We start from the raw sequence: 17,704 nt of genomic DNA on the forward strand, positions 1-17,704 counted from the left end.
GCGCTGAAGCGGCCGGTGAACCATATTGGGGTTGCATATGCTGTTGTTGTGGAGCCACGGCTGATCCATACTGAGGCTGAGCTGGCTGAGTTCCCGTTTGCAGCGCTGAAGCGGCCGGTGAACCATATTGGGGTTGCATATGCTGTTGTTGTTGTTGTTGTTGAGCCACGGCTGATCCATACTGAGGCTGAGCTGGCTGAGTTCCCATTTGTGGCGTTGGAGCAGTTGGTGAACCATATTGGGGTTGCATATGCTGTTGTTGTGGAGCCACGGCTGATCCATACTGAGGCTGAGCTGGCTGAGTTCCCGTTTGCAGCGCTGAAGCGGCCGGTGAACCATATTGGGGTTGCATATGCTGTTGTTGTTGTTGTTGTTGTTGTTGTGGAGCCACGGCTGATCCATACTGAGGCTGAGCTGGCTGAGTTCCCATTTGTGGCGTTGGAGCGGTTGGTGAACCATATGGGGATAGCGTGTGTTGTTGTTGTTGTTGTTGTTGCGATGGTGGAGACCCGGCTGATTCGTTATGAGGCTGCGGGGGTTGCGCAACAGGTTCTTGTTTCTGTTCCTGTTCTTGTTTTTCTTTTTGTTCTTGTTGCGGTTGCTGTACGGTTTGTAAGGAGGATGTCTCTTGCCCAGCTGGGGGTGAAGTCGGTGGAAAAGTCCGGTACTCAGGTGATATAGTTGATGATGGGGTTACTGGTGGGTCTGGAGGCACAGACGCAGCAGAGTTATGGGTACCAGTTAAGTTATCTGCTCCCTGCGATGATGCTATCTCAGCACTTGTTTGAGGGTGTTCTGTAGACTTCTCCTGATTTTGCAATACATTATTTTGACCACTATCTTTCACATCCACATTCGGAATTGTTCCCGTTGCTGTTGGTGGCACTGGTGTTGATGTCTGAGAAGGCACTACATGCGGGGATTGTGGTTGTTGTTGTTGTGCCCATACAGGAACGACAGAAGCGGCCGGTGGAGGTATAAAACCTGGTAGCATGTCGTCTGTCGTCTGCACATTGGAAGGTGCATTGTTTGTTGCTGTTGCATGTGGTGACGCTTCTGCCTCTGGGGAGGCTGGTGGTGGAGTAGCACCAAAGAGATCATCCAAGAGATTTGCGGTTTTAGTAGTACCACCTACTTGTGCACGGGCTGTTGTTGTTGGGGCTGTGGCGGTTACAGTACCACCTGTGGTTGCTGCTGGGAGATTGGATAATCGTCGTTTATTATCGCGTACGAATGGAAGTTCCTTCGGTGCCTCTTCCGCAAATCCCGCCTCAATACCGGCGGGATACGGCTCAAACTGTAAACGGTTAAGGGCGAGAATAGTGCGTTGGAGTTGCTCCACCATAGATTCCCTGTCATACAGTTCCTCCGCCAGCCGATCCCACTGATCCACATAGGCAGTTTTTTCTTCCGTGACGAGTGGTGCCTTTGTCTGATCCTGATCTCGCCTAAGCTCCACCAGAACGGCTTCAATGTGTTCAATCTCATCAAGAATGGGAATAACCTCACTAGATACATCCCGGTGGCTTTGCAGTGACTCCAGTTTACGTAACTTTTCTTGAGCTGCAGATAGCTGATCTTCCATCTCTGCTATTAAAGCAGATTGTTGCCTGGGGGAATGTTTAGGTGCTGCCGGTATATTAGGAGCAATACCTGCTTCATGGGCAGACTTGGCATTAATTTCATCCACCATTTTTTGCCAATATTGAGTTTCTTCTCGAAGTGCATTTGCAGCTGCTGAACCCGTAGCTACCTTATCCTTTGCGGCGTACTCTGCATCATACTCCAATCGTGCCAATTCCCTCTCCAGCACCTGCACACGTTCCCGTAAATCTTCCTCATTAGGAAAGAGAAGTGCCACACGTGCGGCAATCTCCTGTGCAATGTCGCTATCCATCTCAACTACCTCCACTTCGCTGGAGAGCATACCAGCCTTCGTGAGGGACTCCACCACACCGACGGGAAGACGACCAGCATGTGATCCATCCGCACTTTTTGCATTTCCACTTCCACTTCCACTTCCTCCTGCTGCTGCTGCTGCTGCCGCTGCTGCTGATGATGCGGATATACTTGTTCTTAACGGTGGAGGAGGCGTTGCCACTGGATGCATGCGAAAGATAACATCCAAACGACCGGGTCTGCCAGCAATTCTGAACGAGACAGCCTTCTTTTCACACATGGATTCCCCTGCAAGCACACTGCACATCCCCGCCAGCGGAATTTCAAAACCGGTGAGTTTGGCACTGTGCTTGCGATTGGTGATATCGTACACACCAAAGTTCACTACACGACGGTCCTTTGGTGAGTTGAAAGTAACTTGAAAGCTTTGCGTGCGATCCAGTTCGGCTGGTGTGCTGAACTCCACTTCGCCGGGAACGGCGCAGACTCCAGGGCTTGACACCACCTCTACGCCTTTACGCGTGACAAGGATGACGTACACACATCCCAGCCGGCAAAAGTAAGCATTCAGCCGCAAAGGATGAATGGTGATGTTGTACAACGTCATATCGGGGAAGCAACACCTAAAAAAGAAAAAGAAAGCAAATATATATATATATATATATATATATATATATATATATATTCTTTGTTACTATCACACGAGCTCAGAGAAAGAGAGAGAATATTACTTTTTTTTTTTTTAATTTTTTTTTTTTCCCCCTCTACTACGTTCTATTTGTTAATTTACCAGATAAAAAAAAAAGGCACTCAGATGCGCAAAACCGCAGAAAATACTACACACGAGTCCTTGATGCTACTACTACTACTAATACTACTACTACCACTGTCAATACTAATAATAGTAATAATAAAAGATTTGTGTGCGGAAAACGAGAACCTTTCGTTACTATTGCAGAAAGATTCTATTTTTAAAAAATGGCTCAAATGGTGAGTCCTTTTAATAGGACTGTATCACTATCCGGACGCTAGATAATAGCCGCAAATAATAAGAAAAAAAAAAGGAATCAAGAGAAGCAGAAAAGAAAAAAAAAGGATAAAATAAAAAAAAAGAAATAATGATTTCAAAGCAAAACCAACCAATACTGTAACATTGACAAGTGTGTTTCTGTGTGTTTATATATATGTATCCTCAACATTTACGTATATGTAAAAAAAAAAAAAAAAAGCAGAAAAGGGTTTCCTCCACTGCATCATTAGCAAATAATGCCATGGTAAACATCCTGAAACCCTTTATTTTAGCGTTTCGTAAGTCACTATTTCTTCTTCTTATATATATATTTTCTTTTCTTCTGCTGGTATTCATTTCTTTAGTTAAAACTAATTACCTGTTCCTTCTGAACGTGACTGCAAGGCTTCTAGACGACGCCAGACAGCTTCCTTCTTCTTCTCAATCTCAGTCAAAACATGATCAGAGAGAGACTTCTTCTTATCCTCATTGCTTTTGCTACTACTGTCATCACTATCACTATTATCTGTTCTATCAAGTATAGACGCATCACGTTTCATTCCAGGTTTCTCATTATTTTTAGATAAAGAAGGGAGCGGTGGGGCATTATACCCTGAGAGAAGATCTGGTACAAACTTTGATTGAGTCAGAAGCGGTTTTGAGGCAATACGCCATTGCAGGCGAGGGAGCATTGTCTGTGAATGACGTGATAAATGAGGGTTGGTGAATTGTCCACACACAAAGGTATCACCCGTAATATAACCAACACCTTTAATCATAGAAGTATCAACTAACACATTAGTAGATACGGCAAAAACAGTAAAAGAACTCCTTTGAACCAATTCAATTTTATTGGAAGATTCATACTCTACTTCTTGCTTGTTGAATACAGCTTGTTCTGCAGTATTTTCGCTCCCTTTGTGAACTGTATCAGTATTAGTAGTAGTAGTAGTATTGTTGTTGCAATTATTCAGATCACTGCTTTCATTTGAAGTGGTGGTAATCAGAGCTGCTGCTGCTGCTGAAGTCTTGCGTGTTGGTCGTGAACTGAAAAAAGAGGATGTAAAGGAACCCAAAGAACTATTTGTCATGGATGTCAGACCACGGTTTACAGGATTGGTTGTTGTTTCTATTTGTTTTGCCGTTTTCATACGTTTAAGTTCCTCTGCAAATTCCTCTGCATTCCAATCTGCAAGAAATATCATTTCATTCCCTCTAATAGGTTCACCTTCTTTCTCTCCTGCCAGTACAGTGGATCCAGCACATAATGCATAGGAACGAAATCTTGTTCTTTCCTCTTCTGTAAACAATTGTCGTTTCTTTTCACACCAGGCTTCAATAGCAGCAAAGTCCAGACGTTCCACTGGGGCAAGTACTAAGTGTTCAATTTCAGCATACGCATTACGTATTGCCGATGGAAACAGTGAAACACTTCGTGCTGGGAGTAATACAAGTAGTTGCACAAGTACATCTGTTGGTCCAGCACTTCCTCGCATGGCAGATGTGGACTCTGTTGTTAAAGATACTTCACTCCCAGATTTATCCGCACGACTGCGTTTCTCTGCCAATTGCATTAACGCATCATACGATAGGACCCCACAGTATTTGCGAAGTAGATGCAGTGGTGGGGCAGTACTATATGGATAGTAACAACCCCAATGCTCCACCACACCCGCACTGTTCTGCAGGGACCATTGGAGCATTGTCCAATAGGCATAACAGCGAGGGGCCTGTTCCTTCTCTTCCGCCTGCTTGCGTTGTTGAAATTCCGCATCTTCAAATCCCCAGCCGGTGCCTCCTTCAGTGCCGTTGTTAATAGAAAGAGTCCCATCACCCCCATGCCGTTCATCCCGCATCTCAGCAAGAGAATCTAATGCATACCGTGCGGCATCAAACTGAATGGTATTGGTTAATGGATCAATGATGGAACGATCACGAGAAATAAAATCAGTGGCAAGAAGTTCTAATAAACCATCAAGAAATCCTCCTTCTATACGACAACCAAGTGAAGGAAGGAAATCATTTCCAAATAAAAGAAGTACAAATACAACATCATGAAGGGCTCTTTCAAATTGTCGGCTTTTCTTCTCTATTTCAGTGGTAGAGCTTGTATCAGTACTGTACTGTAATCGAAGTCTTCTGCGTAACTCTTCACGGAAAAAGTGAATACTGAAAAAAGTACAAGACCAAGCATCACCTGTTTGATTTTTCCAACTATTTCCAGAATCAGATTTTTTATCATTATTTACAGGATATTCATAACGTAGAACGTGTATACGTGGTTCATGAAGAATCAAAGAACATACAGTCACATCTGTATCGGAACTACAAATAACATGAGAAGTATTTGGATTATAATTTGGTTGAGAGCGAAATCGACGAATGGCATCCGCAATTTTATTTTCTCCCTCACCAGGTCTCCAGACATCATCTACGAGAAAAGAAATAGGCGATACAGAAGTCTCATCTGTTGAGGTATCACTTTTTTCTGTCGTATTTCGCTGATATTCACGCATTCGCTCACTATTAATCCGCTCTGCACGACTGGCACAGTAAAAGTGAAGTGCATCTGTTAAGCGAGACATAAACGGTGTCCCAACACTGATACTATTACTATCCCACTCCACAGATCTACCACCACCGTTATTATTATTGTTATAATAATTATTATTATTATAATTGTTATTATTATTATTAGTACGACGACGACGACGCCTGGATCGTTGCTGTGCTAATTTCCCCATAGGAGAAATGCCATCCACGGCTAAATAAACCAGAGATCGTGGACGTACGAGTCGCAACACAATGTCATCAAGGAGATCGAAGAGTTTACGCAAAATAGCCGCATCCATATCTACTCCTGCCGCCTCATTAGCAGCCACAAGGGCAGCGGACTGATATACCAATCCATTCACATCTATATATAGACAGTCTGTTTCTAGATTGCAGTTACTGGGTAAAAAACATGAGGAGAAACGCCGTTTGAGCCAGGTAAGAAGCAGTGGAACTCCCATTTTATTTCTTCTGTACTCGTAAACTACTCTAATTCTCTTCTAATCATTTAATTTCACAGATACATACAAGGAGGAAGACAAAGAAAAAAAAAAAAGCAAAGAAGTAAAGAAAGACAAGGAAACATAAAAAAAAAAAAGATCCTAGAAAATACTGTAAACTAAGCTGAGATATATAGCCCCCAACCCCAACTCCTGTTTCACCCAGTTGAACATAAGAGGGGGAAAAAAAAAGGAATTTAAGATACACATGGCATACCTTATCTTTTCAGACGTCTGTACATTTAAACACCTTTCCACTCATCCTTTTTTTTTTTTTTACTACAGCGAAATCATACGTCAGTAGAAAAAGAGAACACACAGAGAAAAAAAAAGCTGCTGCATATATATATACAACACACTCATATGTTTATACTTTACGAACGTAAAATATTACACAAATCTTCCACTGTAACGTAACCGTCATCATTCACATCACACTCCATAAGTGCCATTTCAAGCTCAACACTTGTCATATTACATAAGCGGTAAATATCAGAGTCATTCGCCAAAACACCTTCATTTACCAAACGTTCAACTGTCGCCTGAACATCCTTTAACGAAATGGTGTCATCCTTATCTACATCCAATGTATGGAAGAGTTCAGAGACCTCAGAGTCTTTTGCTGTTGGATTGTCTTCCTCCTCTAGTAACATGTTAGATAAGATAAAAAGGAAAAGTGAGAAAGAAACACCATCTCTTAATGACTTCTTATGCAAAAGGGACGGTCTAAGCTTTTTATCAGGATCCTCTGGTAAATCATTAGGATTGCCTTCCTCCCCATCGACTTTTCCTTTTTTCTTGCTAGTTGCCGAACGAGGGGACGACTTCCCTTTCTTTCCTGCACTTGAATTCATCTGGGCCGTTTCTGCAGCTGCTTGAGCTGCAGCCGCTGCCTCAATATTACGTTGCTGCATAACAAAATCTATTGGATCATCATTCAGTGTGTGTACTAGGTCAGCTACTTCAAGTGAGGAAATGGCCATACCTAAATCGAGAAAAAATTGTTGTAAACCCTCTATTCCCAGTCTTACATCCTTTTTTTCTTCTTCATCCTGTTCTTTTTCTTTTCCTTGTTGTTGTAGTTGTTCTGGTGGTGATGATGGTGATGCTGTTGCTGTTGTTGTCGTTGTTGATGGCTTTTCCTCATCACCAATAACGGGACTTTTATTAACTATTGAACTGGAGAGATTTACGTTTATGGGACTCCCTGTATTATCTACAGGTGCTTGAGAGACTTTCTCTGAAGCTATTAATTTATCCTCAGTATTCAGAGTATCAGGAGAGCCACTGGTCCTACTTCCCACCCCTAATCCCTCAAGTATAGAAGGATCCATTAACGTTCTAGACTTCCCGGATGAGCGGGCTATCATCATCATACGTCCACGTTCCATTTGCAGTTTTAATTCTAGTGCATAGTAACGATCAAAAACAGTTTTGGCTTCTTTTACAACGGCAGGAGAAATATAATATCTCTGCGCAAGACGAATCACCTCATCTTCATCTATAGTATTTCCCTCTGGCAACAAAGAAGCCGCCTCTTGAAAGAGAACTGATTTAGACTTTACTCGTGCCCCACTAAACGCAGCGCTACTCATTCTTTCTTTTCTTTTTTTTCTTCCTTTCTTCCACGATTTATCCCTGAGTACACCAACCCTCACTAACTACCGAAAGGAGAAGAAAGAACCGAAAAGAAAATAAAAAAAAAGAGAACTACAGGTGAACGTTCACATATCTTCATGATAATAAAGGGAGAGAGAGTTAGGGAATAAGCCAAAAACGGCATTAACAAGTTCGGATAGAATCAAGTTCTTTTTCTCTTGTACCTTCATACACAGAGAGAGAAAGAAAAAGAAAGAAAAAGAAAAAGAAAAATAGGAACATAGTCTGATCCAATTATCCCTCGTTGATTTGAGTGTTACGATAAAATGGCGCTCATCTCTCTACGACATGTTTGACCATTGATAACAATAGAACAAACGCCACCACATTATCATCAAAAAAACACGAAAAAAAAAAGGGAAAAGAAGAAGAGAAATATATGGTTTGAGAATCCTCAAATAAACAAACCGTAAGGGAATACTTCAGTACAAACGTAATTGTGCGATTTAAAATCACAAAACACATTTACCCCATTCATTTTTCCCCCACCACCTTTTTTTTTTCTTACCCATCTATGTCCAACATTTCTTTTCCCCCTTTAACTATCGTATTGTTTTTTTTTTTCTTTATTTCTTCCCTCTTCTTCCTTTTTTCCTTTTATCCTAGAGGTATCTATCGCTATTCATTTTCCAGACTGTGTTTGAAAATAAGGAAACGTGTTCCATCTTTCCTTCCACTTTGTCTACTGCTTTCTCCCCTCATTTCGGTATTTAACTCTCCTATCTTTAAAGAAAAAAAATACAGAAGAACTACAAGACATTGTTTTTATTAATATTATTATTATAACCATCGATTACAATGGGTAGAAAAACGTGATAATCGCTTTCAGTAATTCACAGCACTCTCAAGGATTTCTTATACGTATGCGTGTGTGTGTGTATATATGTAAGCGCATTCATATGCGCTTTTGGCAGATACGTGTACGAGGGAGGTGTTATCAGAAGAGAGGTAATACACGAGAAGACAACGAAAATAGGTAGGGAGGAGACGTTAGCATAAGAGAGGTAATATATGAGAAGATATCAAAAATCTTTTCCCCTCTCACGATCACAGTAAAACTGAAAAAAAAAAAAAAAACGCAAAAAAAAAGAAAATAAACGCGCATATATAAATAATAAAGAAAAGAGAGAAAAATTCACACACATATACGCAATATCATTATAGATTTAAAAAAAACAGAACGATCTGAACCCAACGAGGAGTTCCAGTGAGGGGTCAGGAGAAAAAGAAAAAAAAAAAGGCAGAGAAAAAAAAACATGCACACATCACAAAAAATGATGCAACGCACATAATAATCGCATGGCACAATGATAAAAATCAAGTGAGAAGAGTATAGTTTCCCCCCTTTATTTTTCTCCATCTATTTACCCTTTCTCTCTACTTTATGGACTCCTCACCCCACACCATAGTCCTCTCTCCACCCATTACAGGATATCAGACTTCTTCGTTTCAATGAGTTTGCTTACGACTGCTTGATCGGCGAGTGTCGTAACATCACCAAGTTCGTCGAAGATGCCCGCGGCAATTTTGCGTAGAATACGGCGAACAATTTTTCCCGATCGCGTCTTTGGCAGTCCTCCCTGAGCGGGGTGGATGTGATCCGGTGTGGCGAGTGGTCCAATAACAGTGCGGACCGTGACCCGTACGGCTTCCAGCAACGCCTTATCTACTTTGACGTGCTCGTGGAATGTGACAAAGACGTAAATACCTTCTCCCTTCACATCGTGTGGGACACCAACGACGGCGCTCTCTACAACGTCGGGATGTGTGTTGACGGCATCCTCCACTTCACTTGTGCCGATGCGGTGCCCGCTGACGTTGAGGACGTCGTCCACGCGTCCTGTGATCCAGTAGTAGCCGTCCGCGTCCCGGCGGGCGGCGTCGCCCGTGAGATAGCAGCCGCTGAAGGGGAAGTAGACCTGCTCGTAGCGGCCGTGGTCGCCAAAGATGGTGCGGGCCTGCCCCGGCCACGGGCGGCCCACGGCGAGGAGCCCTTCGGCCGCGCCCGACAGCACCGCGTGGGACTCCGCGTCCAGCAGCAGCGGCGCCACGCCGAAGAACGGCAGCGACGCGCTCCCCGGCTTGAGCGGCGTGCAGCCCGGCAGCGGCGTGATGAGATGCCCGCCCGTCTCCGTCTGCCACCACGTGTCCACCACGTCCGCGTGGCCGCCGCCCACCACGCCGTGGTACCAGTGCCACGCCTCCACGTTGATCGGCTCGCCAACGGAGCCAAGCACGCGCAGTGTACGGCGGGAGGTGCGCAGCACAGGCCCATCGCCGTACTTCATCAGCGAGCGGATCGCCGTGGGGGCGGTGTAGAAGATCGTCACGCCGTACTTGTCCACCAGCTCCCACCAGCGGGAGGGCGTGGGGTAGGTCGGGATCCCCTCATACAGTATGGAGGTGGCGGCATTCAACATGGGGCCATACACCAGGTAGGAGTGGCCGGTGATCCAGCCAATGTCCGCCGTGCAGAAGTACACATCATCCTCGTGGTAGTCAAAGGAATACTTGAAGGTGGTGGCAGCAAACACCATGTAGCCGGCAGTGGTGTGCACGACCGCCTTGGGTTTGCCGGTGCTGCCGGAGGTGTACAGCATGAAGAGCGGGTCCTCCGCACCAACCCACTCCACCGGGCAGTTCGACAACTGCTCGTCCGTCAGTGTCGCAGCCACATCAGCGTACCACGCATCACGACCCTCCTTCATTGACACATTCCCACGGTTGTATCGTTCCCAAACAAGAGATTGGACATTGTGTCCATTTTTCTCACACTCAGCAAGGGCCTCATCCGCAATCTTCTTTAGAGGGATTGGCTTCTCCCCACGGGATGAGGCATCGGCAGTGACAAGGAGTTTGCTTTTCGAGTCCAAGATGCGGGAGGCAAGTGCCTGTGCAGAGAACCCCGCAAACACAACGGAGACGACGGCGCCAATACGTGCTGCTGCCAACATTACCTGCGCGGCGAAGGGGATCATTGGTAGGTACAGAGTAATGTTGTCACCTTTACGGACGCCATAATGATGCTTTAATACAGATGCTATCCGCACCACCTCTCTGTACATCTCCCCATACGTTACCTTGCTGCTTTCCTCTTCTGTATTCCCCTCCCAGTAGTAACAGACACGATCTCTGTGGTGGGGCAAGTGTCGATCAAGTGCGTTATAGCACACATTTGTAACCGCACCATCAAACCACTTGACAAATATTTCTCCCTTATTCCTTTCAAAGTTGTACTCCAATATATCCTTATCTGAAGGCCATAACTCCTTCCAGTAAAAATTCTCTGCTGCCATTTTGCTCCAAAATGCAGAAGGATCTTTTATAGATTCTTCGTACATAGCCTGACGGGCAAGAAGATCAGGTCCAACATAAGATCTTGCACTGTTCTCTTTGCAGGGGCTAACAACGTCATGATCGTGCCTATAACGACATTCCTCCATACCTGTGTCCATTGCTTTCGCTCAAGTTGTCTTCTTTTTTGGTTTTTAACTCTCCCTATGCTAAATATTTTTTGTACACTGTGCTGGATATATATATATATATATATATATAAAACAGAAGGCATAAAAAAAAAAAAAACAAGTTAAAGAGAAAGATATGAAGTAAACTTTATGTTTTTACCGTAAACCATTTATTTAACATCTCTTCTTGGAGGAGTTATTGGAGGACCGCACATTTTTTTTTTTTTTCCACGCCTGCAGATACAAAAGCATTGGAAGGAGTTTACTGATTCTTAGTTGCCACTCTTTTTATTTACTTTTCTCTTTAAAATTCCAAAAGAATATAAGAAAGTCACGACGTGCTTGGGGCTTTGGTGCATCACCAGCAATAAGTGTAATCAGGCGTGAGACAAGAAGAGTGGAACTGATGACAGACACCACTATCATTATGAAGTGCGCTATAACCGTAAGAGTGACACCCTCAAAATTACCAATAGCGTCTATACGTAGATTGTACGAGAATATCTCCCACATCTCTGGATGAGGTGGGAAAGCGTTACGTCTACCACGTATTTCCAGGAGAGGAATATAGTCGTTATCATTATTTTTCTCACCAACGCCTATTTCCTTGATATCCATATCACCAATGTCAACCGCCCCATCGCCACCAATAAAATCAAAGCCTAGATCATCAATATGTGTTCGAAAGTGAAGCATATTTACATCTGCAAGTTTTCGTTGCCCTTGGGGATGATATGTCTCTACCGTTTCCTCTTTTGCCTGCTCTTGATGCATCTCAACAAGAGATCGGTGTTGGTGGCCAACGTGTATCCTATAATCAATTGACGGTGATCCTAAGAACGAGAGGTGTACAAGATAACGACGGTCTCGCTGCAGACCGGCCAAAATGTAACGTCGTCGGACTTCTGTCAACATATCAGATGGGAATTCCATAGTTTCGTTAAAGCGCATTTCCCCAACACGTAGAAATTCAAACCCACCATCGTAGATGTACGGAGTGGAGGCCTGTGAAACTTCAGAGAAGAATACAGCAAAAACCAGGCAAAATAATAACCGAATCATGATGATTCTTCTTCTTTTTTTTTGTTTAATTATTTTCCTTTCTTACCAGAGACAAAGAGAGAAAAAGAAATAAAAATAACACGAAAAATAAATCAACAAACCAAATAATAATAAAAAAAACTCACTCGTGTTCAAATCACCCTTATAACACTTTAACTTCATCATCATCATCATCATCATCAACGGTACTTCTTCTTCTCCCTTCTTCTCTTCTCTTCTCACCGCCTTGGTCTGCGAATAAATCCGGGCCAGTCGTCAAGTCCAAAACCCTGACGGTTTTCTCTCTCACCACATCTTCGTGGCTGCGGAACTTCTCTTTTCGCAAGACACACCATAAAAGACTCATCACTCCCACGGCGGCTTGATGATGGTTTGCAGATAGCCGTTTTCAGAAACCACCGCTGCGCCTCCTCCCGCAGTTCTTCATACGCCGTTGGTGAGCCAAGCACTTTGCAGAGAAAGTGACCACCGTGTGTTAGTTGAGATGTGGCAAAGGCAAGTGCCTCCATGTTCAGTTGCATTTGTTTCTGTCTATCGTCTGTACCACCTGTTCCGCGGTTAAGGCACATATCCGACATGACCACATTCACCATACCTTTGGCATTTACACTAGACATACGAGTAAGCAATTCTTGCTGGACCTTTCCTGTGGTGAAATCGCCTTGAATACAAACAGCTCCAGGCACTCGCGCGGATACTTGTAAAAGATCAACTCCAAAGAGTGCACAGTGATCTCCACAACGTTCACGGGTTACTTGCAGCCAACTTCCGGGACTACAACCAATATCCACCACAACTCGTGTGTGTTGACGGGAGAAGAGACCGAACTTATCATCCATGTCAATAAGTTTAAAAGCACTGCGAGCCACATACCCACGCCGACGAGCCTCCGCTACAAATGGATCTCCAGATTGTTTCTGCATCCATTGTCGTCCTCCTTGATGTCGACTGAGTCTGCTAAGACGATACATGAGGTGAGGCGGGCGAGCTCTGCAAGGTAAAGTAATAGTGTAACCCTAGTTAGTTAATGCATACAAGAAGATCTGAGGAGGGTAGTCCGCACTAGGGTTTCTTATCAAATAAGAAAAAATAAATAAAGAAGAAAAACAAGAAAGTAAAGGGAAACTATAATCAAAACTGAGAATAATAGTAATAGTAATGGTATCCATGGATATTCTTTTCTTTTTTTTTCAATGATAAATACCAACTTATATTATTTTTCTGCCTTCTTGAGCACTACAACATATCCAAAAAAAAAACGATAATAATCCAAAATAATAAATAAATAAAATGTAATGTAATCATCTCTTTTCAAAACACTTGCTGCATTCCCCATATGACCCGCAGTTCTGTAGGAGATCCTCCATATGTCATGGTAAGTTCCTCACCTTTTTCAATATCCCTTAGTGAACGTAAACATATCACAGGTTCATGTGATGTAGGCGTTTGTTCTGGAACCATTAAAGCGACATTCTCATGTTCACTATGATTACACATATCAATCACTGGACATAAAAACGCAATAGGTTCCTTTACAAGATTCTTATCATCATTTGGTCCCTTAACGTCAAAACTATTCTCAAATGGAGTATCACTAAATGCCTGCCGAAGTGTCCAGCGATGATCAATAGGAGCCATACGACTAAATATCATGGATAATGACCATTGAAGAAGTGGTCTAATCTCCGCCTGTGATACCCCAAAGTGAGAGGCAATAGATGACTGAGCAATACGGCAAACCTCTGCGGTATCCAGTGATCCATTCATATTACTTATCAACTGTTCAAAATCTCCTTCACTGCGAGGCATAAAGTTTATATACTTAAGTGCCTGGGCTCCTTCATTCATATCATTACGTAAAATAAGATAGGTCATATAAGAGGCTAAGAGAAACTGATTATGACGAATAATAGAACGATCGGCTACACGACTATTCTCTACAAAATTCGGTTGAAGAAAATACTTATTTGCCTCATTTGAGGGAAATATGGAAAAGAAGGTTTTATTCTTTAGTGCCGTGGCTGGGTGAAGACAGGCACGTACGGAAAGCATGACAACATTTTCATCCTTCCGGATATCTTTATTAGCGATGAGTCCACGCATTCCACCGCGTGTTGTGGTGCCAATGCGGCATAAACCCCGCGTGAGTACATGATGAGATCTGCAGTACTCCACAAACTGCTGTGCCTGCTCCTGTGGGGAGAGAAGAAGACGTAGGAGATGTCTATTTTCATACACAGGCATAGGAATTCCCCTTTTTGTATATCTATTTATATATCTATTTATATTTATATATTTATATCTATATGTATCTAAAAAGGAATAAAAAAAAATTCAGGAAAAAAATAATAAAAGATTAACACAGTTATAATCTTTTTCTTTTTGTTTCTTTGCTGTTCTTCTTCTTCTTTCATACATGAGCAGAAAAAAAGAAACCAAAAACTCTACTCCTTACAGACAGCATGTCTCTAGAAAGAAAGAGACATACATGGGAAAGAAGAGAACCAATACCGTCTTTTCACAAAACAGTCCTTAAGTAGACCGCAATGTAGATAATTTATTTCCTATTCACCCTATCAAATAAAAAAATCTTTCCATCAGTACAACGAATCAACATTTTCAGCCTTACGAAAAAAAAAAAAGAAAAAAAAAATACATCTTCATAAGGAAAGAAAGCGAAAGGTTAAGCTGCGGCAGTCTTTTTCTTCCTTATTTCATTGGTCAGTGTAAACAACTGATTTACATGAGCTGGTGTAACGTGAAGGCATTCAAGATCGTACTTTTCTCTTTCTGCTGCTGGAATCTTTTCACGCTCCACACCGGCATCGTAGTTCTCCTGCAGCCGTGCAATACGCTTGGGATTGGTAGTGAAAGCGGGGGTTCCCATGGGCATTGTTGTTGGCCTTTTTGTTTACTTATTTCTTTGCTTGTTTGTTTGTTTGGTAAATGGAATGAACGCTTAGCTCTAGTATTAATGTCTCTTATCAAAGAGCAACTATAAAATACAATATATATATTGTATTGTATTAGAAAAGAGAGAGAGATAAATAAATAAATAGAGAAAGAGAGAGAATAGTATGCAGAAGGTATATACACATGTACAATAGACCCCAATAACCTTAGGTATACTATATATATATATATATATATATATATTTACTGAGATATTATATTTTTACAATTGAAGTCGTTAGCATACGTATGGAATCAATGCCTTTCGTTGAAGTTTCTTGTATCTATTTCCAAACTGTTTGATATACCACGCATGATGAGCCTGTGCTCGTGGGAGTAGATTGGCCACAACATAGACTGCAAAACTACAAGCTGCGAGTCCAGCTTCAGGTTTACTGCCTGTGGCTGCAGTGGACCAGACAACAAGTGTATATCCACACCACTCCACGATCTCACCAAGAAAGTTTACACAACTGACATATTCAAATAATCCACCATGTGGAATTTTATACACAAAGCATGGGGGTCGTCTCTTAAGAGCAATAAGATAATAATCGGCATACATATTCACAGCCATACCAGCAAAGAAGATGAGAATGCCTAATAGAAACAAGAAAGTCCACCCAAAAGAGTGAAAAGAAGATGAAAAGATGGAAGGATTTCGTACATTTGCCAATAATTGCAGACGGCCATTAAAAAGACAATAAAGGGTGGCACTTATGTTAATATGCAGAGGAACAGGTGTAGACTGCCGGACGAATAATGGATAAAATAAACTACGATGAATGTAATGTAATACAAAGAGAAGTATTCCCACATGCAATGTCGTTACACCTTTATAGATAGTGGGCATTATTAATATATTATTATTATTATTATTATTATTATTATTATTATTATTATTATTATTTAGTGTATACATTACTTGTCTTATCCAATCTCCAGTACTGCAGTGCTGTGAATAGGATGGATACTCCAGCAGTATATAATAAAATACATTCAAGAGTGTTGGACATTCCTGCAGTGCCCATGCAAGAGAGGCGGGGAGTGTGATGTGTACAGTGGTGGTATGGGCATGTCGGCCAAAGGGGGCAATGATAACAAACCGCAGTAGAATATATGTAAAGAAAGCCATTATGAAATGGAAATAACTACTAGAGAGAAGTACAGTTGGACTATTTAATGGCATTATATATTTGGCCAGGAGTATTATACACACTATGGTAGTGAGAAGATGTCCAATAGCTACAAACCATAATAATAATAGTCGTGAAGAAGAGAACATCTTTCTTGTGGGGGCGTATATAGTAATAAAGCTTTGATATTTCAGATTAATTTCCTTTAAACAAAGATATTATATATATAAAGGATAATGGGTTTAAGTGTATTGAATACAAATAAACACAGAGAGAGAGAGAAAAAGAGATATGTATGTATGAATAACAGAGTTATACCACGAGAAACACAAACACAAACACAAACACAAATTACACACACACAAAAAAAGAAAATAGCATGCATATATATATATATATATCCTTTAGCAATTTTAACAATATTCAAATTCATTCTCTTTTCTTCTTTCGCCATCAGACATCAAAAAAAAAAAATACTAAAATACACCAAACCATTTCTTTCTCCCTACTTCCTGGTGAGCTTCACGATACTCTTGAGTTTTTCGGTTCTTTACATCAGCACTGTAGGACTCTGAAGCGTTTTGAAAAAGAAACCGGAGTTTTTCGTCTGATACACTTAAAGCCAAATAATCCAATTTTTCTCTTTCTGCTGCTGGAATCTTTTCACGCTCCACACCGGCATCGTAGTTCTCCTGCAGCCGTGCAATACGCTTGGGATTGGTAGTGAAAGCGGGGGTTCTCATGGGCATTGTTGTTGGCCTTTTTGTTTACTTATTTCTTTGCTTGTTTGTTTGTTTGTTTGGTAAATGGAATGAACGCTTAGCTCTAGTATTAATGTCCCTTATCAAAGAGCAACTATAAAATACAATATATATATATATATATATATATATATATATATATATATTGTATTGTATTAGAAAAGAGAGAGAGATAAATAAATAAAGAGAGAAAGAGAGAGAATAATATGCAGAAGGTATATACACATGTACAATAGACCCCAATACCCTTAGGTATACTATATATATATATATAGTTTATTAGATAACTGTAGATATAGATACATAGATAAGTAGAGAGATACAGGTGTCTATAGATACAGGGAATTACTACAGAAATAAACCGAGGGAAGATTGGTAAAAACAACAACAAAAAAAAGGAAAAACAACAACATTTCGACCAACAGTCAAAGTAGATATTGGAATATGGAGTGATAATAATTATAACAATAACATGAAAAAAGTAGAAAATCAATAGAAAGCATAAGAAGAGGAAAAAAAAGACAGTAACAACGATAGGCGTAAGCCAATGAAATTCAGAATATGTGAAAAGAACACAAAATGTGATTTTGTTGTTCTTGTTACTATTTTTTTTTTCTTCTTTTTGTTCATTCTTTTTCTTTTCTTTTTCTCTATCTATATGCACATGGAGTTGTCTTCCTCTTCTTCCTCCATCTTTTTTTTTTTTTTT

General features: G+C 41.5%; 8 protein-coding genes across 8 annotated transcripts; all 8 read right to left on the reverse strand.

Moving 5' to 3' along the window:
* Position 1: 1 nt before the first annotated feature.
* TM35_000132600 (uncharacterized protein) lies at positions 2 to 2,506 on the reverse strand (the record flags this gene model as incomplete). The annotated part of the gene is made up of 1 exon (XM_029025476.1): positions 2 to 2,506. A coding segment is annotated over one exon (2,505 nt), but the record flags the coding sequence as incomplete, so codon positions are not given.
* A 773-nt stretch (positions 2,507 to 3,279) lies between these two features.
* TM35_000132610 (5-3 exonuclease XRNC) lies at positions 3,280 to 5,922 on the reverse strand (the record flags this gene model as incomplete). The annotated part of the gene is made up of 1 exon (XM_029025477.1): positions 3,280 to 5,922. The coding sequence occupies one exon, from the start codon at positions 5,920 to 5,922 to the stop codon at positions 3,280 to 3,282; it is 2,643 nt and encodes an 880-aa protein (XP_028883323.1).
* Positions 5,923 to 6,335: 413 nt separating this feature from the next.
* TM35_000132620 (uncharacterized protein) lies at positions 6,336 to 7,556 on the reverse strand (the record flags this gene model as incomplete). The annotated part of the gene is made up of 1 exon (XM_029025478.1): positions 6,336 to 7,556. One exon carries the CDS (start codon positions 7,554 to 7,556, stop codon positions 6,336 to 6,338), a length of 1,221 nt encoding a protein of 406 aa, XP_028883324.1.
* A 1,488-nt stretch (positions 7,557 to 9,044) lies between these two features.
* Positions 9,045 to 11,075, reverse strand: TM35_000132630 (acetyl-CoA synthetase; the record flags this gene model as incomplete). Its single annotated transcript, XM_029025479.1, has 1 exon — positions 9,045 to 11,075. The coding sequence occupies one exon, from the start codon at positions 11,073 to 11,075 to the stop codon at positions 9,045 to 9,047; it is 2,031 nt and encodes a 676-aa protein (XP_028883325.1).
* Positions 11,076 to 11,372: 297 nt separating this feature from the next.
* On the reverse strand, positions 11,373 to 12,146 carry TM35_000132640 (uncharacterized protein; the record flags this gene model as incomplete). The annotated part of the gene is made up of 1 exon (XM_029025480.1): positions 11,373 to 12,146. One exon carries the CDS (start codon positions 12,144 to 12,146, stop codon positions 11,373 to 11,375), a length of 774 nt encoding a protein of 257 aa, XP_028883326.1.
* A 218-nt stretch (positions 12,147 to 12,364) lies between these two features.
* TM35_000132650 (putative ribosomal RNA methyltransferase) lies at positions 12,365 to 13,117 on the reverse strand (the record flags this gene model as incomplete). Its single annotated transcript, XM_029025481.1, has 1 exon — positions 12,365 to 13,117. One exon carries the CDS (start codon positions 13,115 to 13,117, stop codon positions 12,365 to 12,367), a length of 753 nt encoding a protein of 250 aa, XP_028883327.1.
* Positions 13,118 to 13,457: 340 nt separating this feature from the next.
* Positions 13,458 to 14,390, reverse strand: TM35_000132660 (uncharacterized protein; the record flags this gene model as incomplete). Its single annotated transcript, XM_029025482.1, has 1 exon — positions 13,458 to 14,390. One exon carries the CDS (start codon positions 14,388 to 14,390, stop codon positions 13,458 to 13,460), a length of 933 nt encoding a protein of 310 aa, XP_028883328.1.
* Positions 14,391 to 15,336: 946 nt separating this feature from the next.
* Positions 15,337 to 16,287, reverse strand: TM35_000132670 (3-oxo-5-alpha-steroid 4-dehydrogenase; the record flags this gene model as incomplete). Its single annotated transcript, XM_029025483.1, has 1 exon — positions 15,337 to 16,287. One exon carries the CDS (start codon positions 16,285 to 16,287, stop codon positions 15,337 to 15,339), a length of 951 nt encoding a protein of 316 aa, XP_028883329.1.
* Positions 16,288 to 17,704: the final 1,417 nt, after the last annotated feature.

This window comes from Trypanosoma theileri, assembly GCF_002087225.1.
Source record: "Trypanosoma theileri isolate Edinburgh chromosome Unknown TM35_Tth_13_V1, whole genome shotgun sequence".
NCBI classification, from domain to species: Eukaryota; Euglenozoa; class Kinetoplastea; order Trypanosomatida; family Trypanosomatidae; genus Trypanosoma; species Trypanosoma theileri.